This window comes from Amblyomma maculatum, chromosome 3 (genome assembly GCF_055883805.1).
Source record: "Amblyomma maculatum isolate TAMU_Amacu chromosome 3, ASM5588380v1, whole genome shotgun sequence".
NCBI lineage: Eukaryota > Metazoa > Arthropoda > Arachnida > Ixodida > Ixodidae > Amblyomma > Amblyomma maculatum.
Genome location: NC_139346.1, coordinates 217,132,545 through 217,154,293, shown reverse-complemented (window position 1 = coordinate 217,154,293; position 21,749 = coordinate 217,132,545). Strand labels below are relative to the sequence as shown.

Below are 21,749 nucleotides of genomic sequence, written 5' to 3'. Positions count from 1 at the left end.
TCTAATGAAAGTTATTTTATCTCCTTTCATTTTTTTCTTTTTTTGCTCTCTGAAAGTCATGTTAGAAGAAAAAAGTTCACATGACGATAGCTGTATCGTCGCCTGCAAGCTGTTCTGTTTGCTTCCCCTCTCAATAATCATATGCACAGAGAAGCAACCTTTACAGGCAGGCGCAACCTGCGCGCAGCGAGGCTGCTGTGATCGACTGCCGTAAATACGCGATTTCGTTAAGAAGCTTGAGACGCAGAAAGCCGGCGTCGGTGACGCCATCATCCTGATTGACCGATATAGTCATAAAGTCACAGCTGCAATTTCCTCGGTAGGAGGGAAGGAGGGGGGGGGGGGGGAGGTTGGGGGGTGAAGTCTTCAACGCTCATCGGCACGCGTAGAATGAAATAACTTTATTAAAACATGACATGTAATGCAAATTAGGTTTGTAGCATATATGCATGCATGTTATGCGTTTTTTCTCGTAAAGTGGTACTTTATGACTATTTTTTAATTAATATATCAGTCATTAGATAGTTAAAAATTACTAAAGTAGTAATTAAGCGAATGGTAAAACGCATGCTGTGGTTCCATACCGTCTTTGGTTAACGTTGCATAGTGGCGATGGCATGCGGCGGCCCCACAGCCGCTTTGTGCAGGCTCCAAAACATGGAGTGCAAGTGCGGAACTCGTTGCACAACTTTGTGCATTCCATGAATGTCTTCAATTTCGTGAGCGCCTCAGAGGACCAAAGGCCGCCATCACTTTGAAGTTTTAATCTCTAGTCGGTTTACCAGCTTAGACATTGTTTATAAAACTGCGTTATTCCGTACGCAGGGAAGCATAGTGTTCCAGGCTTCGTTGAAGAATAGAAGTGTCAGCGCTGAAGTTGACCTTTAAAGAAAATAGTTGGCATTCAAGCTATCCATGTTTGCTAAAAATAAAGTTCTGAACAGCATAAGCAATTGACTCAACTTTATTTCACTTGAGTAGCGTAAACTGTACGCGCCGATTTTTCGAGAGCAAACAATAAAAAAAAAAAATGCCGCCGATACGCGACATTAGTACATCGAGAGAGAGAAAAAAAAAGGAAAGCGAATTGCTGTCGACAAGGGCCAAAACACCGTTGCGAGCATTGCGTAACAGGAACTTCGCAACCATTTAGCCACTGTGATGCTGTCAACTAATGAGCATTTGAAACATTTGGTATTGTGTTCAGTACCACTCGTTCTTCCCATCAATTACACGGTGTTGCGGCATGATGTGAAATCAAACGCAGTAAAACTCAGTGCACACTGTGCTTTCTGGATTCCCTGTGATGGCTAGGTGGCCCATTATAGTTAGAATACTTGCTCTTAATCACAAATATAGGTTCGGGAAGTGTAATTAAAGAAAATGTTGGGAGAAGGCTCTGTGTTACATTGGATTCGGCTAGTGACCTTGATCGCTGCCCGCAAGACCTGTAGTTCTCAGGCTTCTGCCGCTTACTTCGCTCGTACATCGTCCGCCGGCGCGTGACGCGCTGATAGTGGCCGCGACCGCCGCCGTGTTCGTGTAACCATTAGCGCAATCGAGGTATTTCCCGCCACTCCTAGGGAAAAACATAGGGTGTACCTGGAAGCGCGGCAATTCGCTTCGCTCTCTCTCCCAGGCTGACCTTCACCGCGGGGGCCACGGCAAATCAATACGCGCGCTAGCAGCGACGCAGGTATTGTAGTCAGCATGGCGGCAGCTCATTTGAGCTGCGCACGTGCTCAGCAGGTAATGCGCCCGTACCAGCAAGTTCTCTCTTCCTTACTCTTCGGCACTTACATCAAAAGGCCGCGCTTGTCTCTTTTTTTTTTTTTTTTTGCGCGTAAGTAAATCTTTTTTGTCTCGGTTGCCTCTCTCTCGTTGGCCCTGACATCTAAACGGACCGGTACTGACAAGAACCCGTTCCATCTGTAGCATTTTTTTTTTTAAGTGCGCATAGTTTTTCATTTCAGCACTGAAATGTTTATTAAACTAAATATGATTACTTTTCTGCATAGACGTTAAGATGGCAGGAGTTGTTGTGGGAAGAACAGGACTCAGTGGGTTTTCAAAGATATATCTCTTATAGACGACGCACGCGTCCTTTGTAAGTGACTGCATGGTGCTTTGTATTTTTTTTTTTTTTACGCAAGCTTGCCATAAGACATATTATAAAACCCAATGCAAATTATTTTCCGTGAGGAACCGGGGAAGGCTGAGAGTAGTATGCTGCACTGACAACTTCCGCTGCGCTAACCATCACGACACAGTTTCAGAATTTGAATGCATGACAAATGACTCAATGCGATAAACATCTGTAACAAACCGCGCTATATCAATTAAACGACGTGAAAATTTGCACTTTTGTTTTCTACACAGTCACTGTGCATAAGTCATGCAGCACAAAACCACCTGCGCAATGTTGCGCAGGCAATCTTTCTTGTTTGTTTGTTAGAACATTGAGCAGTACGGCCCCTTGACGTCACGCGTATGCCATGCAAGCACGAAGCTCAGGAGAAAAAGCGAGCATTATTCTCAACAACTATTTAAGCCAAAGAGAGTAAGGGAAATAGAAGCGCACAAGTGTGCATTACTGGCGTTTCGCAGAGCCGCTGCCGATGAAACTGCGCGCGCTGCCGCAGTCATTCTGGCAGCAGCCGAACGAGACGAGCGGCGTGTCTCCGGCCGTCGTGGTCCTGCCACCACTCTTCAAGCACGACACCCAAGAGGACATAACAGGTGAGTGGTGGGCCTGTGATGAACTGCTTTTCCCCTCCACCGAAAAGCGGCCGCCGCAGCCAGTATTCGATCCCGCATCCTTAGGTTCAGCAGTCAAGCGCCCTAACCACTGATCCACAGCAGATTTTTTTCTTCTTCATTGCCTGGTCTTGACGCATTGCATTTCACAAAAACAAATCAACAAAAACACAAAACGATATTTACATATGACACACTAAAATTCCCGCATACACAGCTAGTCTTGAGAGCCACTCGGGAGGTTCTGCAGCAGCTTTCTGAATTGCCAAAAACCTGTTCATGCTTTCTCGAAAGTCAATTCGCGCAGGTCGTGCGTCTTTATCACAATGGTAACCAGTCATTCTTAAGCGCCATATACACTGGAGGCCTATGAGCATAATTAAATAAAATAGTACCCCATCCTCACTTTTTACGCCTAAGTACCGGATACCATGCAGGTAAAGCAGAAAATCTTTAATTAGCGTTCTTTGCAATACGTCCCAAAAATAAACCCCTTCTTAACAGTCTAAAAAAAGATGGTCTATTTTTTCTGGCTTCCTGCATATTAAACAGCGTGACCCCGAGGGTGTAAATATTCCCTTTTCCTCCAAAAATGCTTTTACCGGCAAGGTTCCGGTATGCAATTAAAAAAAAAAAAAAGTTTTTGCTGCTGGCATCACCTGAATTCTTTTTGCCCTTTTTAACACATCTGCACCTGGGCCTCCATCGTACAAAGCCCTGTATAAAGGCACAGAGAACATAATGTCGCACAATGCACGATACAATTTCTTTCGTTTTACTGTTAACAAATAATCGCTTGAAAACCACACTCAAAGAAAGCGCGCACTTACTACGACTTCTCTTAAAAGCCCTTACTCCCTGCGGAAAAATCTTCAGTTGAAACGTACTCCGGCAGCAGCCGCCTCAGCCTGACTTGACATACGGTGCGTAAGAATAGGTCAGTCGTGTCTCTAAAAGACAAAAAAAAAAAAAAAAAAAAAAAAAAACGACTGACCAGCTGTTGCAAAAACAGATGGTCCAATCCTAGCCTACCGTCTTTTACTCGTCGGAACAAGTTGGTCCGGCTGCAGCGCTCTCATCCAGACGCCTAGACAAATACGGCGAAAGTCCTGCGCAGCTTCTGAATATTTAACCGTGAACAGTGCAACACCTGCATAACATACCAGAGCTTGCTGATAAAGAACAAGTTGCAAACTGTGGCCCTGGCAAAAATAGATAGGTTTGTCTCTCTCCACTTTTCAACATTTTCCTTTATCTCTTTAGCCTGCCCTCTCAAATACTGTTCACTGTCATGGTAAGCCATAAGCGAAACTTCCAAGTACTTATTTGGGCCCGTATTCCGAGTTTGCGTCGTTATTGAAGTGTCGCTATCTCACGTGGCCTCGAGTCATCTGACTGGTGGAAACGCCGGAACATGATGTTGCCTCCTTTTCTGGTTCCGGAAACACCCGGTTCCGGCGTTTCGACCTATCAGATGACTCGAGGTCACGTGATATAGCGACACATCGATAACGACGCAAACTCGGAATACGGGCCCTGCATGGTCTCGTCGTCCAAGGCACACTGGCAAACCCTTCAGGTGTAAATGGCCACCTTGCATGCCAAAGTCCGAGGCATTTCGACCAGTTAACTCCACTACCGGTGACGTGACTGAATTCGCACACATACTTCACAGCTTGGCATATGCCAAGCTCGTCCTCAGTAAAAACAGCGATGCCGCCTGCATACGCTAACAGCTTTACTTCGGCTGCTCCTTGAATCCCTGAATGCTATTATTTTTAATATGTTCAAACAGAGGGTCTCTATATAGATACAAAATAAAAGAGGGCTGAGGGGACAGCCCTAGCGTAAGGAACGCTGTACGCTGATGGGGCCCCTAAACATTTATTAACGATCAATCTCGTCGTGCAGCTCTGGCACGCTAAGGCCACGCCCTCACGGATAACAGAACCAATATTCACATGGTCTAAAATGGCAAACAATAGTTCGTGAACGACACAGTCAAATGCCTTTGCTAAGTCAATCTGGAGAAAGGCCACCCTACCATTACTGTCATCACAGTATTCTAGTACACTGCGCGCTTTATGGATATTGGTGAAAATGGAGTGCCCTTTAATCCCACACGTCTGATCGTCTGATGAGTCCCAACTATGTCATTAATCACGGTTTGCAACCTTCGCAGCGGGAAAAAAAAAAAAAGTAATGTATAAGTAGTATTCACTGCATCTTACCTGTACTTACCTATGGGGCTGAAACGTGGAGGCTAACCAAGAGGGTTCTATATAAGTTGAGGACAACCCAGAGTGCTATGGAATGAAAAATGGTAGGGGTAAGATTAAGAGATAGGAAGCGTGCAGAGTGGGTCAGAGAAGTAACTCAAGTTACTGACATTGTAGTGGAAATTAAGAAGAGGAAATGGGCATGGGCAGGACATGTAGCGCGAAGAAAGGATAACCGATGGCCGCTTAGGGTAACAAAATGGATTCCAAGGGAAGGAAAGCGTAGCAGGGGGCGACAGAAAGTTAGGTGGGCGGATGAGATTAAGAAGTTCGCAGGGGTCAAGTGGATGCAGCTAGCACAGAACCGGGTTAAGTGGAGAAATATGGGAGAGGCCTTCGCCCTGCAGTGGGTATTGTCAGGCTGATGATGCTGATGATGATGATGAGTATTCACTAGTGCCCGCCCAACCACGCAGCCGGCCGCCATTTTTGCGGTGCACGTAGCAGATTCCGCTAGCGTGCTTTCCTCGCGCGGCGCATTCAAATTTGAATTCGCGAGTACGACAGATTCGCTGCACGCGACAGCAGCAAGAAACGTCGCAAATAAACGCCACTTCTGATGGGCTGCCACTTCTGAGGGAATGAGTCCAACTTTGCTTTGGGCTGTCTCAAAGCGCAGATAATGGTCAGCGGCCGCAGTGCTTCCGTGAAATTGGAGAGTCGGAATTTGGAAGCCTTATTGTTACCACACTAGAGAAATACATTTCTCTTTGCGTTGTCGCAATGATCGCTCACTGGACTAAGTGGCGGTACATTTTTTCACTGTGCGCCGTGCATGTTGACTAAAGTCGAAACGGGAAGCCGATACTCGTTAGTTCGCGCTTCATTTTTGTCCTGTCTGTCTTTCCTGCTGGTATCTGTGCACGGTGCACGTATGGGGCAGTGCCCGAGCTGAACTGGCAAGTTTCCGAGCTAGGCGGCGAGCTTACATTATCGCCCTGACGCAAGCATAGTTTTCCAGTAGTCCACAAGTAAGGAAAAAAATGTCATCGCCAAGGTGTTCACGGCACCCTCGCGAAACAAAGCACATGCCCCAAGGACTCATTTCAAGGTCGAAAACAGGACGAGATAACAAATCATTTCTTATGTACAGTTTTTGTGAACATTTAATTGGTGCTCCTCCTGAGCACCTCGTCGAAAACATTTGCATGTGACCCCGAGGTCAAATTCTGAAGCGTTATGTCCAGGTCACACATGCAAAAGAGATGGAAATGGAGTGTTCTGCGCAGATACGTCGTCCAGAGTAACGCAAGAGCAACTTAGACCCGCCGCAGCCATCTGGTCGGGTTCTCTTAATTTTTCTTTTGTGGGCTTGAACCACATACGAATTTTCGGATTCACGGACGGGCTGTTGCCACCGAGCTCTAACTCCGGAATAAAGAGAAACCGAATCCGCGAAAAACATTTGTCGCTGCGCCCTTTTCATGTACTACCTCGGCTCTAGCGGTTCTAACCATGTACCCACCCTTAGTGGGGTTTAAATAACGTTTACAGCGCGATTTCATGCAGCTATTGCGTGCGAAAATTACAGGCCCTATTTCCGATGCATGCGGATTCTAACCGACAACATGAATGCGGCACGCGAGCCTTGCTGCAGCACGACGAAAGCATACTTTCGGACTCGTCTGCACTGCGAAAATGGCGAGCTGGAATAGTTGGCCGCTATGTGGGCGCCAGTCCTTCGCATGATAAGCCGGTGGCAAACAATTGCGGAAGGGGGACGACGAGGTCCGTTAGATCTATTGCGTCCCATTCCTAAGGCAGAGCTCAAGCCCTTTTTATCCCGAATTGTTCCCTGTTGCCTCACCACTGCTTTCATTGAGACCATTTTGCACACCTATATAGTGCGCGCACTGTGATTATCAGTTATTCAACTAAGGAAACTAAAACATCTGGTTGTCTGAGGGGACATGACGTTGATTGTGTTGACAAAAAACAGCTTGTTCGCAACAACATTTCTGTAGCGAAAGCTACACTACGCTACCCTTGAGCATTTCGCCGGTGCCTGAAGGAGTGTACCGTTGCCTAGCAACCGGTTTCGCCAATTCGGGCCTCTTCTTTCACGTGGGAGGGTGACATTAGAATCAGCCTGCTATGACATTTGAATTCACCTTACCCCTATCACACGCAGGCACGCTCGTAACAGGCATGTAAGTGAGTTCTACATAGTACGCCGGCGAACTTTGACGCGTTGAACGGAACGCTGGTTATGCTCGATGCATGCTCGGTCGCCCGCAGCTAAAGCTTTCGCTCCAAATTCGGTTCAGCAGCGTTGAACCCCTCTAATTATTTTTTTATGTACACCTTAATAATGATCACTTTCCCACGCTACCAGCTGTGCGCCCCCTGACTCCCCCCGACGCCTCCGGAGAGCGGAGGTCTCCGGAACGGGTGGTGCGAGTCAAGAACACCGAACTCCTCATGCGACTCTTCGATGAGGTCGATCCGGAGAGGAGGCCTATGGCGCCCGTCGTCAAGAGAGGCCGGTGAGTCTTTGAACGGATTTTCGTGTCAGCGCAGATCAATTTGTCAGAGACTCTCCAAACCCCAGAATGCTCTTTTATAGCTGCCTCATATGCCTTTGAGTAACCTTCAGATTAGCCTTTGAGTAAACTTGAGATTAGCCCTGGTCTCCTCAAACGTCAATAGCGCATATACCGAGAGCCAGCACAGTATTGTGGCACCTTGGCGTTACTCATTGCAGCCATGTGACATACGAACAGTTGACGCAATATCCTTCAAGATAAGGCACAAAATTCTGTCATTAAAGGGCCCCTGAAATGTAAAATTCTAATGTAAGAAATCCATAGAGGTGCAGCGCATATACGCAGCAATAATGTCGTCTATACTTGTCTCCATAGAGAATGATGTTTCAAAAGTGCTCCCGGCAACCGCTAGAAAACGATTTGGACGTCACACCGCCGCGCGCAATCCGCCGCACTGAAGCCGCTCATTGGACGTTCCCTAGTTAGGCGGGCGGAACGAGGCGTGGTGAGGCGCAGTCGCGTCTTCTTTTTTTCTTGCGCGCCGGTGTGGGTTGAGTTGAGGAGCTTTTCATGGGCCCTTTAACTGCACACAGTTTTTGCCGCTGTATATATCATTTACTGACACACTTTATGTTGTATTGCAAAATATGTCTCAACATTATTTCTATGCGTGTCTGCATTTCGCGTGTCATGTGTATGTTTTGACGTCCATTAAAAGGCTTCTGAGAGGTGTAAACATTGTGCAGAAACGGATTCACCACACTGCGCGGTTATAATTACGTACACATATCGCGTAGCTCACAAATTCTAAAGAAATGCTGAACGCCCACCTACTGTTCTTATTGCGTCAGAAACGGCTCATCAACGTAACGTCTGCATATTTTGCACTTTGTTATGCTCGGGCTTTGAATGGTGGTGGGCACAGAGCACGTGAAGAAGTCGCGGCTATACTCCGTTTCATACATCAAGTGCAACACTGCCAAAGCTAGAGCTCTTGTTAGCGCTCCCCGCATCCGCAAACGCTCGGTCACCCACAGCTAATGCTTTCGCTCAATATTTGGTTCAGCAGCGTAGAACCCTTGTAATTTTTTTTAATGAGGAGGAGTCGCACACCTATTAAGCGTTGCTAGGCAACGCCGGCAGAGCTTGGCGAGGGGGCTGCGCAGCTGGCGTTGGCTGTGACGTCACTCGGTCGCGGCATACGGCATACGCGAAGCTCGGCTCCGACCCTCGTAATGAAGCTTTTCGCTTCAAAACTGGCAGGGCGTATCTCAGTTACACCTGTTATTGTAAAAAAGTGGCCTTTTTTCCTTAATGTATAGAGGCTTTTTTTTTTTTTGCACAATTTTAAATGATTGTTTAACATTTACAAGACCCTCGGTGAACCTGTCATCATTTCTCTCTGATAACCTCCTGTAACCTTACAATTGTTTTTACCAAACGTGCGCTGCAGTTTCAACTGCATACGTGGCGCCATCTGGGAGCCGCCGCACGAAATGGCGGAGCTTTAACCCTACCTCAACTTGATTGTAAAGAGCTACAACCGCCGCTGTGGCTGAGTGGTTAAGATAATCGGCTACTTATAGTGCATGATTTTTTTTTTCGTTTTAGTGTGAAAACCTACCATGGATTCATGGTCAGTCATTGGTCAGACATAGGCTCCATCTCATTCTCTGTCGGCTGAAGAACTGGAAAGACCCGTCAGGGAGACTCGCACGTTGAAGTCACACTCAGTCCGGTAAAGGACTGAGTGTGACTTACCAGCGTGAGACCACGTGATTCTGACCTCACGGCACAGCTTAGCCAATCAGAGTGACGACACGAACAAGATCGGTCAAGATTTTTTACCGTTGTATCGTTGTACCCATCTGCTTGTAGAAACAGCTTCCGTTCCAACGCAAGCGAGCGCTATTGCAACTTCTTCAGCCGTGTCTACATTTCGGCTTCTAACGGACGCGGCGGCGGCGGGTACGCCGCGGCCGTTGACGACCGCAGCCACCGCCGCCCCCGACTTCCCGCTAGCCGCGTCCACGTAGGCGACCTCCCCCGGCTTCATTTCCCCCGCTTTCTTTGCGAGCGTCTCGGCCCTCTTTTCTCTCCTCTCCTTGTTGTACGTAGGGTGCATGTTTTTAAGGGGCACTATTATATATTTGCGACACTTTAGTGGAATGTCCACTTTGTGGCTTGTTCCTCTACCTGACTGCAGTCCCACCCAGCCGAGGACGGTTCTGCCCGTGGTGGTACTGCTCAATCTTTCTAGTTGTGCCATGCGCACAGCCTTCGCTAGTTCCGTCCAATTGTTGTGCACCCCCATTTCGAGGAGGCGTTCAGTCGAGGTCGAGATGGGTAGTCCTAGAGCCCTCTTCGCGCATCGTCTGATGAGTGCGTCTGTTCTCTGCTTTTCGTCTGATCTGATGTTTAGGAATGGTGTGGCGTAACATATGCGGCAAGTGATGTAAGCCTGCATTAGTTTCAGGAGGCTTCGTTCTTTAAGGCCCCGACCCTTGAGTGCGATTCTCCTGAACAGACCTGATTGTGATGGGATGGACGAGAGGCTGCAAACTTATAAGGGAATTTTAGAACACTACAGACTTACAGAAGGTCCCTGCCACCATTCCCCTGGCGCCAAGGAAAACATAAATAGTAGAGAAGCCTGGGAACGGCTACTGCGGAGCGAGTCCCCCGCCAACCAGCAGCAAGCTGTCCGCCTGGCGGCTGAAGCCGCGAAGAAACACTGTCGCTTCGCCTGTCTTTAGTCGCGGAGGCCCCGGCCTCCGTCCCATAGGCCTGCGTGCCGGGGGCGGAAAGTAGGGGGCCTCTATACATCGGTGGAAAAATAATGTTCATAACAACAACAACAACGGTCAAGATTCTCTGTCGATGGTGGTGGTGAGCGTATGAATGATTTCGCACAAAAAGAAGTACTAAAAAGTGGCCCTGCACGAGGCCTAAAGGGATACGGAATCCTATTCCATCCAAGTTTTGTTCAATCAAAATATTGATTCTGCGGAATTTTATCGCGGAGAGCGCCGTGGCTTCCTCCAGGGCTGGCAACCCAGGGTCCCTCGTCCTTTGTGGGGATCTTTGCACTCGCCGTCGCTACGGTGGCGGACGACGGATGTTGCGACTCTCGTCTCTTTCTTTCTTTCTTTCTTTCTTTCTTTCTTTCTTTCTTTCTTTCTTTCTTTCTTTCTTTTTTTCTTTCTTTCTTTCTTTCTTTCTTTCTTTCTTTCTTTCTTTCTTTCTTTCTTTCTTTCTTTCTTTCTTCTCGCTCTTTTTTTTTTATTTCAATTCTCCTCTGTCCGCACGAAGCATCGGTGATGACTTTTCGTCCTCCCTACACTCGCAACAACAACGACCTAACTTCTTCTGGCAGCAACACGTTTATTGCATACAAGAGTGAATTTAAAAATTTTCCCGCTACTCAGCTCAAACCGCGTCGTCTATACCGGAACTCCCTTAACATCAACTTTTAAGTGAAAGGCAATGTAGTGAATGATGCAGTCTCCGAGACGTCTGCGCCTGGTAATTTGTGTTGAAGCACACAGTTGAGAACTTGACCGCCGTTGCTCTTTTCTGGCATCAAAAAGCTAAGTTTTCAATGAAGTTGTCTTTTCACGATTATAGCGCGATGCCATATTGACACACTAATCACTTTCAACAATTCTTCAGTATCTTTCTTTATTTTTAACATCAAAAATGAGTGCTGCTGTGTCGTAGGACTTCAACACAGGTTTCCATCTACTGGAAAATATGAATATATTGGAAGGGCAGCTTCGGAAGCGTAAGTAAAGCACAATTTTAGCTTCGTCGTAGCACTCGCTTCTTGATGTCCCACGATAGCCTCACAAGTATAGCTACTTCGGCGTCATAGCTCAGAGCTTGGACGTGCATAACAAGGAGTAGTAACATATCGTATCGACGGCATCTCACTGATCAGAATGACGAATTATTAGTTCTTCATTTGATGGCGATGTGCATTATAGCCTTTTTTTGTCGTTTCATTAGATAAAGGCTTTTACAATTCCAGTCACTTATCTTTTAAAATTTGGTAGCCCTTTGTATTCGGAAGCAGCATGCAGGGCTTCGATTGTACATATTTTATGGTGGATTTTAAACGCTAACAAAAACTCTAACACTGATACAGAATACATCACTAAGCCAGCTGTAAATAGGAGCTGGAGGCGTCTGACTCTGTTGCAATTAAAATCTATTTCGCTCTCTCGTGCACAACAAATTCCTTGTTGGAGATGACCTAGATAACGCGCTGATAGAACGTGTCGCCCAATTCGTCGGCGTCTATTCCTGGCCTCGAGATCGAGCAGAGTCGCCACCTAGCGGCATAGCGGCGAACCCTACCCAGTGTGGATGCGTGTTCGCGTCGCGTGCCAGCCCGCAGTGATTTGCGGCGTGTACAAGAGCGCTTTTATTGCGATAGATATACTGCGCCAGGTTTCGGCCCGTCACGTCGTCTCGGGAAAGGCCACGTTTGACCTTGAACAGCCGCGAAGAAGACGACGAAGAAGAGAACGCTCGGTCACCGGCAGCTAATGATTTCGCTCCATATTCGGTTCAGCAGCGTTGAACCCTTCTCACCTATATGTGGGCTGGTAGCTTACGCTCTCGCGTCATACTCTTAAAGGGTGAGCTGAAGTGTCCCCAATAATGTAGCACCTTACAATTATAAGGCATGATAGGGGAATAGTGTAGCAGGCAAAAGAAGATTCCGCCGTTGTTAATTCAACTATACAGGTTAACCACAGTTAAACCACAACTAAATTTTTTTTTGTTTCACAGTTCCTTAGCGCGTTTGCTTACCTATCTGCCTCTTGAAAAAAAATATAAACAGGCTATTACCCCACGCATTAAAAAAAAAAAATACTTGTCCATATCGAATATGCCATGCTGGAATGGACATCATCAGTTGCAGTCTTCGGCGCTTGAGATTCTCTGACAAGCGGTGCCTCAAACGAAGCGCTGCTGTCGTTAGGCGCCTTGTCAAAGCAAAACGGGTTGCTGCCGCCAATACAACTTAATGAAACGCTCAAAAATCGTATATTCCCGTTTCTGTTTGAAATACCGCAACAACTGAAACATGCGACCGCAAACTGCTGCATAGCAAAATACAGTTTTAACAAGCCACTCTGTGCTTGCTGTATCCACGATAGAGTTGTCTGAGTACCTTTTTGGGGGGAAGGGGGGGGGGGGGGGGGGGGGCTGTTAAACCTCTGTCGCGGTGTCTCAGTGGTAGGGCGCTCGACTGCCGATTTCGAGAACGGGTGGTTCGATCCCGGCCGTTTCGAAAGGCTCTCATCGGTTGTGGCATTTGACTGCACGTTAAACAATCACACATGGTCAACGACATTGAGGCCCGCCCCTACATCATCCGTCATATAGCCGATGTCGCATGGTGCGTTAAACCCATATATGAATTTCTTCTCTTCTTTTTTTTTCTTCTTGTGAAGGCTTCTGCGCATCCGTAACAGTGGAATGAGCACATTTCGTTTTAGAGAAATGCTCGTACGTTTAAGAAACAAATCTTCCCAGCACCTGTTACATTAAATATTACATAATACACATAGATCAATGTACACTTGAAGCCCATTACAACCATTAGAGCCCCTTTTCGTCTGTGCTGTCTTTCGAGCAAACTGGTCATTTCTGACATATCCACACGGGCTTAATCAGCGGGGCTTAGTTCGGGAATAAATTCATATTTATAATCATATATGATAAGAGGAACTCCATTTCTTTCAGGATAGTTTTATATCCAGCACCTGTTTTGGAACTAAATGACGGAACCACCCCAAATCACGGCTCAACAATAATTATAATGATAAAGAAATCTTCAGCCTTCAAAATTCCTTGCAGAACATGACGTACAGTGACCAAGTGCAGTTTTTACGATGTCTTCGCAACTACTGAATCGTAGCTTGCACTTTAACGTTACTGAAAATTAATCACTGATAGTCCTAAATTTTGTCAAGTGTGTAAAAGTTCTTTCGCACGATGAAATTCATTGTCATTGAAAAAAAATTGATCACAATAATAATTTACTATTTATGAACATCACACACATCAGAAATTCCTTATAGTTCTCTCGATTTCATGAAATCATCTAGTCATTTCACAGTGCAACACCAGATTATCTGCCGCAAGAAGCATCCGCCTTGTTGTCAGCTCGGCGAACTCAATCAACTCACCGCTCTACACGTGAGCAGTCAGGTTTCCTGTGCGGCGAGATTTCCTGTACAGTGCCGGCGTAATCTCATTTTTGGGGGACACTTATGCCTGGTAGACGAGCCGTACGTGAAAGTGCTGGAAGATATATATAGTGGCTGCACAGCAACCATAGTTCTGCATAAAGAAAGCAACAAAATTCCCATAAAGAAAGGTGTTAGGCAAGGAGACACAATCTCCCCAGTACTATTCACAGCTTGTTTAGAGGAAGTATTCAGACTTGCAATGGGAGCAGTTAGGGATAAGGGTAGATGGAGAATACCTCAGTAATCTGCGATTTGCTGATGACATTGCCTTGCTAAGCAACTCGGGGGATGAACTGCAAATAATGATTGATGACCTAGACAGAAAAAGTAGAAAGGTAGGCTTGAAAATCAATATGCAGAAGACTAAGGTAATGTTCAACAGCCTAGGGAAGGAACAGCAGTTTACATTAGGTAGCGAAATACTGGAAATAGTAGGCGAATATGTGTACTTAGGACAGATAGTAACCGCAGATCCGGACCATGAAAAGGAAATATCAAGAAGAATAAGATTGGGATGGAGCGCATCTGGCAAGCACTCGCAGATTATGACTAGCAGCTTACCGGTATCGCTCAAGAGGAAAGTATACAACAGTTGCATCTTGCCTGTACTCACCTATGGGGCTGAAACATGGAGGCTAACCAAGAGAGTTCTACTTAAGTTGAGGACAACCCAGAGGGCTATGGAACGAAAAATGGTAGGGGTAACATTAAGAGATAGAAAGCGTGCAGAGTGGGTCAGAGAAATAACTCAAGTTACCGACATTCTAGTGGAAATTAAGAAGAAGAAATGGACATGGGCAGGACATGTAGTGCGAAGAGAGGATAACCGATGGTCGCTTAGGGTAACAAACTGGATTCCAAGGGAAGGAAAGCGTAGCAGGGGGAGGCAGAAAGTTAGGTGGGCGGATGAGATTAAGAAGTTCGCAGGGGTCAAGTGGGGGCAGCTAGCACAGAACCGGGTTAAGTGGAGAAATATGGGAGAGGCCTTCGCCCTGCAGTGGGTATAATCAGGCTGATGATGATGATGATGATGATGATGATGATGATGATGATGATGATGGTGGTGATGATGATGATGATGATGATGATGATGATGATATGCCTGGTTCTCCAGCCAGAGTTGATGTCCACTCAGTCTACGGCAACCCGCCGGACAGTACGCTGTCAGTGCTACATTTAACCTGCTTAATCGTCGAGTCAAGTACGATATAATGAACCAGGCTGCCTCGATTTATTCTAAACTAATGCAGGTCAGAGCACGAACCTTGTATCTCCGTGGGCTTGACACTAAATTTGCCTGTCTCACTCGTATAAGACACGCGCACTCTGTTGAAAAGGCGATAATATATGTCATGTTCAGACCCAAGTATCTTAGAGTCACTGGAAGAATTTTCCAGTGACTCTAAAGTGTCTGGCCTGTGAGCGCCGTACAACGAAAAAAGCGTGCAAAGCGATGCCAGTAAACCTAAAAGACGAATAGCTGCGTGGCTTGGTTTCCTAAAATCCTCACTTTTTTTTTTCTGCTGCATTGACGAGATCTACAGATTTTTTTTCTGCAATATTGGAACACTCTAAACAGTAAATCGCTAATGCGTTGCATAATGCACGTTTTTCTGGCCAACGAACCCGCCGTAAACTCGGAAGCAGACACAAGCCGCGTGCGTTTCTGAGAGCGCCGCCCGCTGTCGATCCCCACTGTCGGAGCGATGGTGGCGCCATCTCTAGGTCGATCTCGCGGTGAATTGCTGGGAAAGCGGTATTACCTGGCCCCTGCCCCTAAAGAAAATCTGGTGACTTGAAGTGAGGCCTCCAGCCCAAGCGAAGAGCCTCTACTACCCACCCCACCGGGTGCTAACCCCGCCGCCGCTCACGAGAAGGCACCATCCCAATCGTGCTGCTAACATCGCACACATCGCACGTTAGTTTGCCGTGGATTTAAGTGGTGGAAAGCCAGTTTTGGTTACGCGCCTACAGTAAGTTGTATTTACTACTGCAACTCATGAGCGACACAAAATATTGTTGGCCGGCTCCTCTCTTGCTGCTCACAATTCGCCGTACAATTTTTTTACATATATATTTCTTGTCACGTCAGATTCAAGCCATATTTTAGCGTTAGGAAATCTCTCTTTTTTTGTATCCGACTAGGACCATTGTTTATCGAAGCAGTAGGACTATAAACGCGTGACTCGCTTGGTCAGCAACAAAATGCGTGGAGGCTGAGCTATAGTGCATGGGAAATTGACACCTCGCGCACCTTCGCGTTCCGCGAAGAGTGAGCTTCTAGTCCCTGTCCTTATCCCTGTCGAAGCGAGACTTGGAGCTGAGCCGCCTCATGCCCTTTGCCCTGCCTCGCACGTCGCGGAGATTTCGCTGTTCCTGTGGCGGCGGCTGCGGAGGCGGCTGTGCCGACTTGCGAGGTCTGCCGGGAGCGCGCGCCACCATGGCGACCTGCTTCTTCCGCATGGCCCTGAATTCTGACGTCACATCGAGGGAACGTTCATCTTCGAGCTCAGACACAGTCTCGCTGCCCGGATAGCTCTTGGCCTTTCCCCACGTGATCCTCCTAGAAGCCGACAGCGCCATAGGCGAAGAGTTGCCGCTCGGCGCTGGCGACCCTTCGCTGCTGTGAAAGCTGGATGCAGTGTGCTCTTCATCCGAGTTCTCCGTCTGGTGACCGCTCCTTTTGCCTGTAGAATCCGCAGGAGTGGAAGTCGACGCGACGGAGGACTCCAGCTGGGAGGAAAGCGTCGACACGTTGCCCACGCTGTTGGAATCGTTGTGCGCCATCTGCGTAGTGGAATGGGAAATGTCGCTGCTCCTCTCCATTTCGCTAGAACGGGTGTCACCATCAGCGTCCGAGTTGCGCAGCAACATTTCGAACTGCCCTTGGATTGGAACGGGGGCTTGTGGAGAAGTGATCTCCTTTGCCGCTGACGACGCATTGGAGTAGACCTGTCGTTCAGGAAGATCGTTAGCCAGGGGCCCTTTATTGCTACCATGGCTCCGCGTGCCGCCAAGGTTGGGTTCCGTGCCGACCATGAGCTGTGGCTTGCTTTCTTGAGAAACGTCGCTTGACGTCACTGCCGCCAGCGAGAGGCCGTCTTTAATGACGGTGCCTCCACCCTCAAAGCATTTCACGGAGGTTTCAGCTTCTGACAGCGTCCTGTGAGAGCCGCTGTGTTGACGCCCGGGTTTGTCCGGACAGAAATTGGCTGGCTCATTAGGCTTGTTGCTGTCACTGCCACCGCCGCCGATGACGTCTTCCTTATTGCCCTTCCCGGTGTTCAGTGACTGAGAAGGCTTGTCCGGTAGAGACCGATCGGCCGTCGCCTTGGCGCCTTTGCGGAGCGGGATGCGGAAGAGGGCGCAGTCTGACGAGTTACACGCAACCACTGGCTCCACAGCAATTTGACCTGTCATAAGGCTCGACAGTGAAGAGCGTCTTTTTTGATGAGCATACCACGAGGACCGCGGGCTTCACCACGGAATTTCTTGCACGTCAATAGCGTGACGACCGATTCATTAGCAGGCGTCAGAAGAGACCAGTCGGCATTGACGTAATTTAGGTGGCCAACACTTTGCGGCTGGCAGGAGACAGCACAAGCTCCACTGAGTGTCAATTTTGTTCCACTGGTGCGGTACGACCGCCATTTGCAGATGACAACTGCGATGGGTGAATGTCATTTTATGGGCGAGCTCCGGCTAATGGGAAATATGTTCAAAAAGCAAAGATTTGAAGTGCCTCGTTCTAAGTTGTTATTCATTTCCTCGTTTATTGTTGTATTTTAAAGGGATGACACTTTGCATTCTGCGTCCGATGAAATGGAACAATATGAGGATGGTCAAGTCACGATAAGAATGGAACGCGCCATAAAAAGCAACGTTGCTGCCACACATTTCTGTAATTGTAGCCCGACGTGCTCGTTGTAGCTTTTTATTTATATTCAGCACTTACAGTAGGCTGCGACTCTAACCCAGTGATTTATGATTGTTTTTTTCCCGATTCTGTAGACACACGGGGCGTTGATTCCGGCTTAATTACAACCTTGTACGAGGAGGAGGAAGATGAATAAATTGCACACTTGTCAAATCTGACTTCGATCGTGCCACGTTTACAGGGGCCAACGCCAACAACAACAATATTGCTTGATTGGGGCAGTGTCGGTCGCTCCGGATTTCCTTCTCTAGACTAGGCGCGGACATTCCCAAACTATGTGATCGAGGGTCCCTCTCTCATTACAGTGTTTGCCGTTATCTTTCCTGGCCTCGGGGAACATGTGATTCTCCATAACGCCCCTCGGCACGTAGGTCTGCGAGCCACGAGGGGTCAGTGGGGACCAGCCATTTTCTGTTGAAAATAAATGTTATTCTTCCATGCTAGTCTAGGTCCCCACTGAGACAGCAGCCGCTCAAATTCGGTCTATAAAAGGCGGGCTCGCTGCTCCGGCGATCGAACTGCCTCATTGTGGGACTTACGTGTGTAGGTTAGATTGGCAGGCTCATCTGGCGTGTAATAGTTTAAGTGTGGGGCCTTGGTTCTCCAGGGCCATCGCAACCAGTCTGAGCTGCACGGGTCACGTCTGTGAAGACTTGCTATGCTGCGACGAGGATGCGCACCATTGCCCAAAATTGGAGAGATCACGTGTTTTGACAAAACCGCACGCCAGTTTTTTCTGACGGTGAAGCGGTTATTTCTAAGCTATGCATAGGGTAGCTTCACCAATGTGCTTGTCGTCTTGCCCTGGCAAATTATTCAGGTGCATCTTTTTATACAGAAAAATAATAATTACAATGGTTCGCGAGGTCACTCCACTTTTCCGTAGGGGTGCTTCGGATAGATAAATAAGCTTATCATTTAATTTTGCATATTTACATTTACGCTATACTCATGCCACGCGGCAACTTAACTGTTGTGTCGGCTGAGACGGCCGTGGAAAGTGGAGTCATGAGTAGCAGCTCAAGAGTCCATGTCGAAAGAGCCCTTTTATTCTGTGAGCGCCGTCTATAAATATGCTCGGTTCGCGTGACCGAGCAAGCCAATGTCCAAGCAGAGACGAAGGCACAAGTACACATAAAATCCAAAGAACAGAAATCGAAATAGGACAAAACCGAAACTGAAACACATACGACAGAACACACGATATAACATTAACTGTATTCGAAGTTCCCTAGACGGGCTTCATGCCTTGACAACCCCACCTCCCCACATACAGGCATTAAGAGGTGTTCCTGGAGCCTCGATGCAGCTGCTTCGATGGGTCGGCTCTGCCGGTATAGATGATGATTTCGTGCTTCCCGTTGGCTATTAAGATTTGGTGACAAGCAAGGCAATCCCAGGACGAGCCGGTCATCTGACAAGGTCGGCAACTGTACTTCCAGGCAGGTCTTTGCCTCTCAGTCCTCCGCGAGAACGGTGGTCGCAGCCATGGTTAGTCAGTTCAGGATAGAGGCAAGGCCTCTTTTCTACAGCGGCGCGATTAGCTCCGGGTACCCTTGCGCTGCTACCGTCGCTGCCGATTTGGAGGCGCAAGCTATCACGATGACGTCATCTGCTGTCACCGCCGGCGTGGTCCGGTTGAGCCGAGGGTCACCGACACGACGGTACTTTGTCCCGCAATGTGTACATATATCCTCATACACAGTGGGATAAATTTCGTGAAGTATGCATAGGCAGGAAAAGGTGCCTATCGGAAACGGCCACCGACGTGTCGCCCGCTTTTTTACAAAGCTTAAGGTGCAGCAGAGGGTCTCCTACTTCTCCTTATGTGCTCCTGTATTACGCTGTGCCGGTTTGGGACAGGCTCCGGCAGTCATGCTTCCGGACGATCCCCCAATATTAAGTTCGACAAAAATATAGTCATCAGTCTTGTCGCCATTGAGGCCTGTGTGGGATTTGATGCAAAACAGTTGTCAAGACACGCCTACACACAGCCAAGCGCTGCTGCCAGCTACAGCCGAGCGCGCCACCACTGTCAACCATGACATGTGACCTGTGCATCTGCCGACTCAGCCAGGTCACGTGGTGGCGTGACGTCATTGTTTCTGTCAACCGGTCAGTGCTTTTCTATGATATGTGGCCTGCTGACGTCATTAACTACTTTAAACCATTTAGGGAATTTCTCTATACCATGGGTTTTTCACTCATTTGTATTTTAATGTTATCGCCCCATTATATATGGATATCATTCCGTCATCCATCATTGCCGTATAGTTACACTTTAACGAGCTTCCGGACAAAGAATAGCTAACGTCTGTTGTTTAGGAATAAGAAATTATATGACCGGTTAATTTCGTATACTAGTGTTCATTTCGTAAAAGAAAAGGGAAGGCGGCTCCATCTTGTTTATGATGATCGCCACAATGAGGCTGCGCTACTGCTCGCAAGTTTCAAGAATAGTTTAAAAGTTCATCTTAATATCGATTCTAGGAACACCATGATAAAGACGAACTTGGGTCTCATCTCGCACATGACTGACTTAATATACAAGTTTAGAGAACGTATCAATTGATTAAAAGGTCCCCCATTTATCTGCTTACTGCCGAACCTGCGATTAAGAAGTATATTGGCCAAGGTTCAGCAAGGCTGACGTTTTATTGAAGTCCACATATACGTATAATACGTCAAGGAACAATGTGCGAAGCGTTTTAGACATTAAGAGACTATAATTTGAGTTAGTCATGTCCCTGGTGGCTCTGCAAAGAAAAATAAATTGTTTAATGCCTAGCTGTACTGCATCTGCAGACTCCCTGCACCATGTAAAATGATGTAAATAAAGTGTTATTGTAATGTATTATATTACACTGTAATGTATTGTATTCTGTACTTGGCATGGCTTCATCTAAAATAATTAGGGCATTTAAGCTTCGCCTTAACAGTAGGCGCAATGGAGCTTTTAACACTGCCTTTTCATTACGCTAATTTTCGGCATTTGGAGACTGGCAGGGTTTGATAAAGTGTTAAGTCTCTTCAGTTGGTTTGGCTTTTGGAAGACTTATCAGTGGACACCTGCACTTACGATGAACGGCATACAATTGGAGGTACGTATGTCGGTGATTCCAGCCCCTATCGCAAACTATAGCCTTATACTTGAGATGCCTAATGGGAAATTAAATGATGAGGACTCCTCCGCCCTCCACTCAATGGTACACAAAGAAGGGTTGCGTTATAAGATTCATGCGAAATCGCGTGTTTTATCCGACGCATTTTTCTGCATTCTGGGAGGTGGCGACACCATTTCTAATACACACACAACATACCAATAACCGGCAAGCAGTACGCTTTTAGTATAAACCACAACCCGTAAACGAGTCACTTGTGCCGAAGTATGGCATAATCGGCATATATGTGGCGTAATTGTCACTGGCGTCGTCACTTTGTTGAAACATTTGCTTCCTCTATACCGATGGCTTTGTGGCTCATACGAGGTACTGTATACCATATGGATATATACACTGGGAGTGTCAGTTGGAAGTTTGGATAATGTGCGCATGAATTGGGAGGAAAGAACAAAAGGAAAACAGGGATTGATGGCACACCGTAACCTGATATATATATATATATATATATATATATATATATATATATATATATATATATATATATATATATATATATATATATATATATATATATATATATATATATATAGATAAATGAAGGGGAAATGAGGGTGCTCGTTATAATACACGAAGGAAAGAAGCCAACAGTCGGCGAGGCCGAGGTCCTTGGCCTCGCCGACTGTTGGCTTCTTTCCTTCGTATATATATATATATATATATATATATATATATATATATATATATATATATATATATATGTGTGTGTGTGTGTGTGTGTGTGTGTGTGTGTGTGTGTGTGTGTGTGTGTGTGTGTGTGTGTGTGTGTGTGTGTGTGTGTGTGTGTGTGTGTGTGTGTGTGTGTGTGTGTGTGTGTGTGTGTGTGTGTGTGTGTGTGTGTGTGT

At 46.9% G+C, this 21,749-nt stretch overlaps 1 protein-coding gene across 1 annotated transcript in view; it reads left to right on the top strand.

Annotated features, from left to right (window-relative positions):
* LOC146197712 (uncharacterized) overlaps positions 1-21,749 on the top strand; it is a 36,918-nt gene that overhangs the window by 3,054 nt on the left and 12,115 nt on the right. Inside the window, exons 2-3 of the mRNA XM_084596509.1 lie at positions 2,608-2,739; positions 7,372-7,522. Of these exons, the coding sequence (XP_084452635.1) occupies positions 2,608-2,739; positions 7,372-7,522 (283 nt within the window). The remainder of the gene's footprint in view (positions 1-2,607; positions 2,740-7,371; positions 7,523-21,749) is intronic.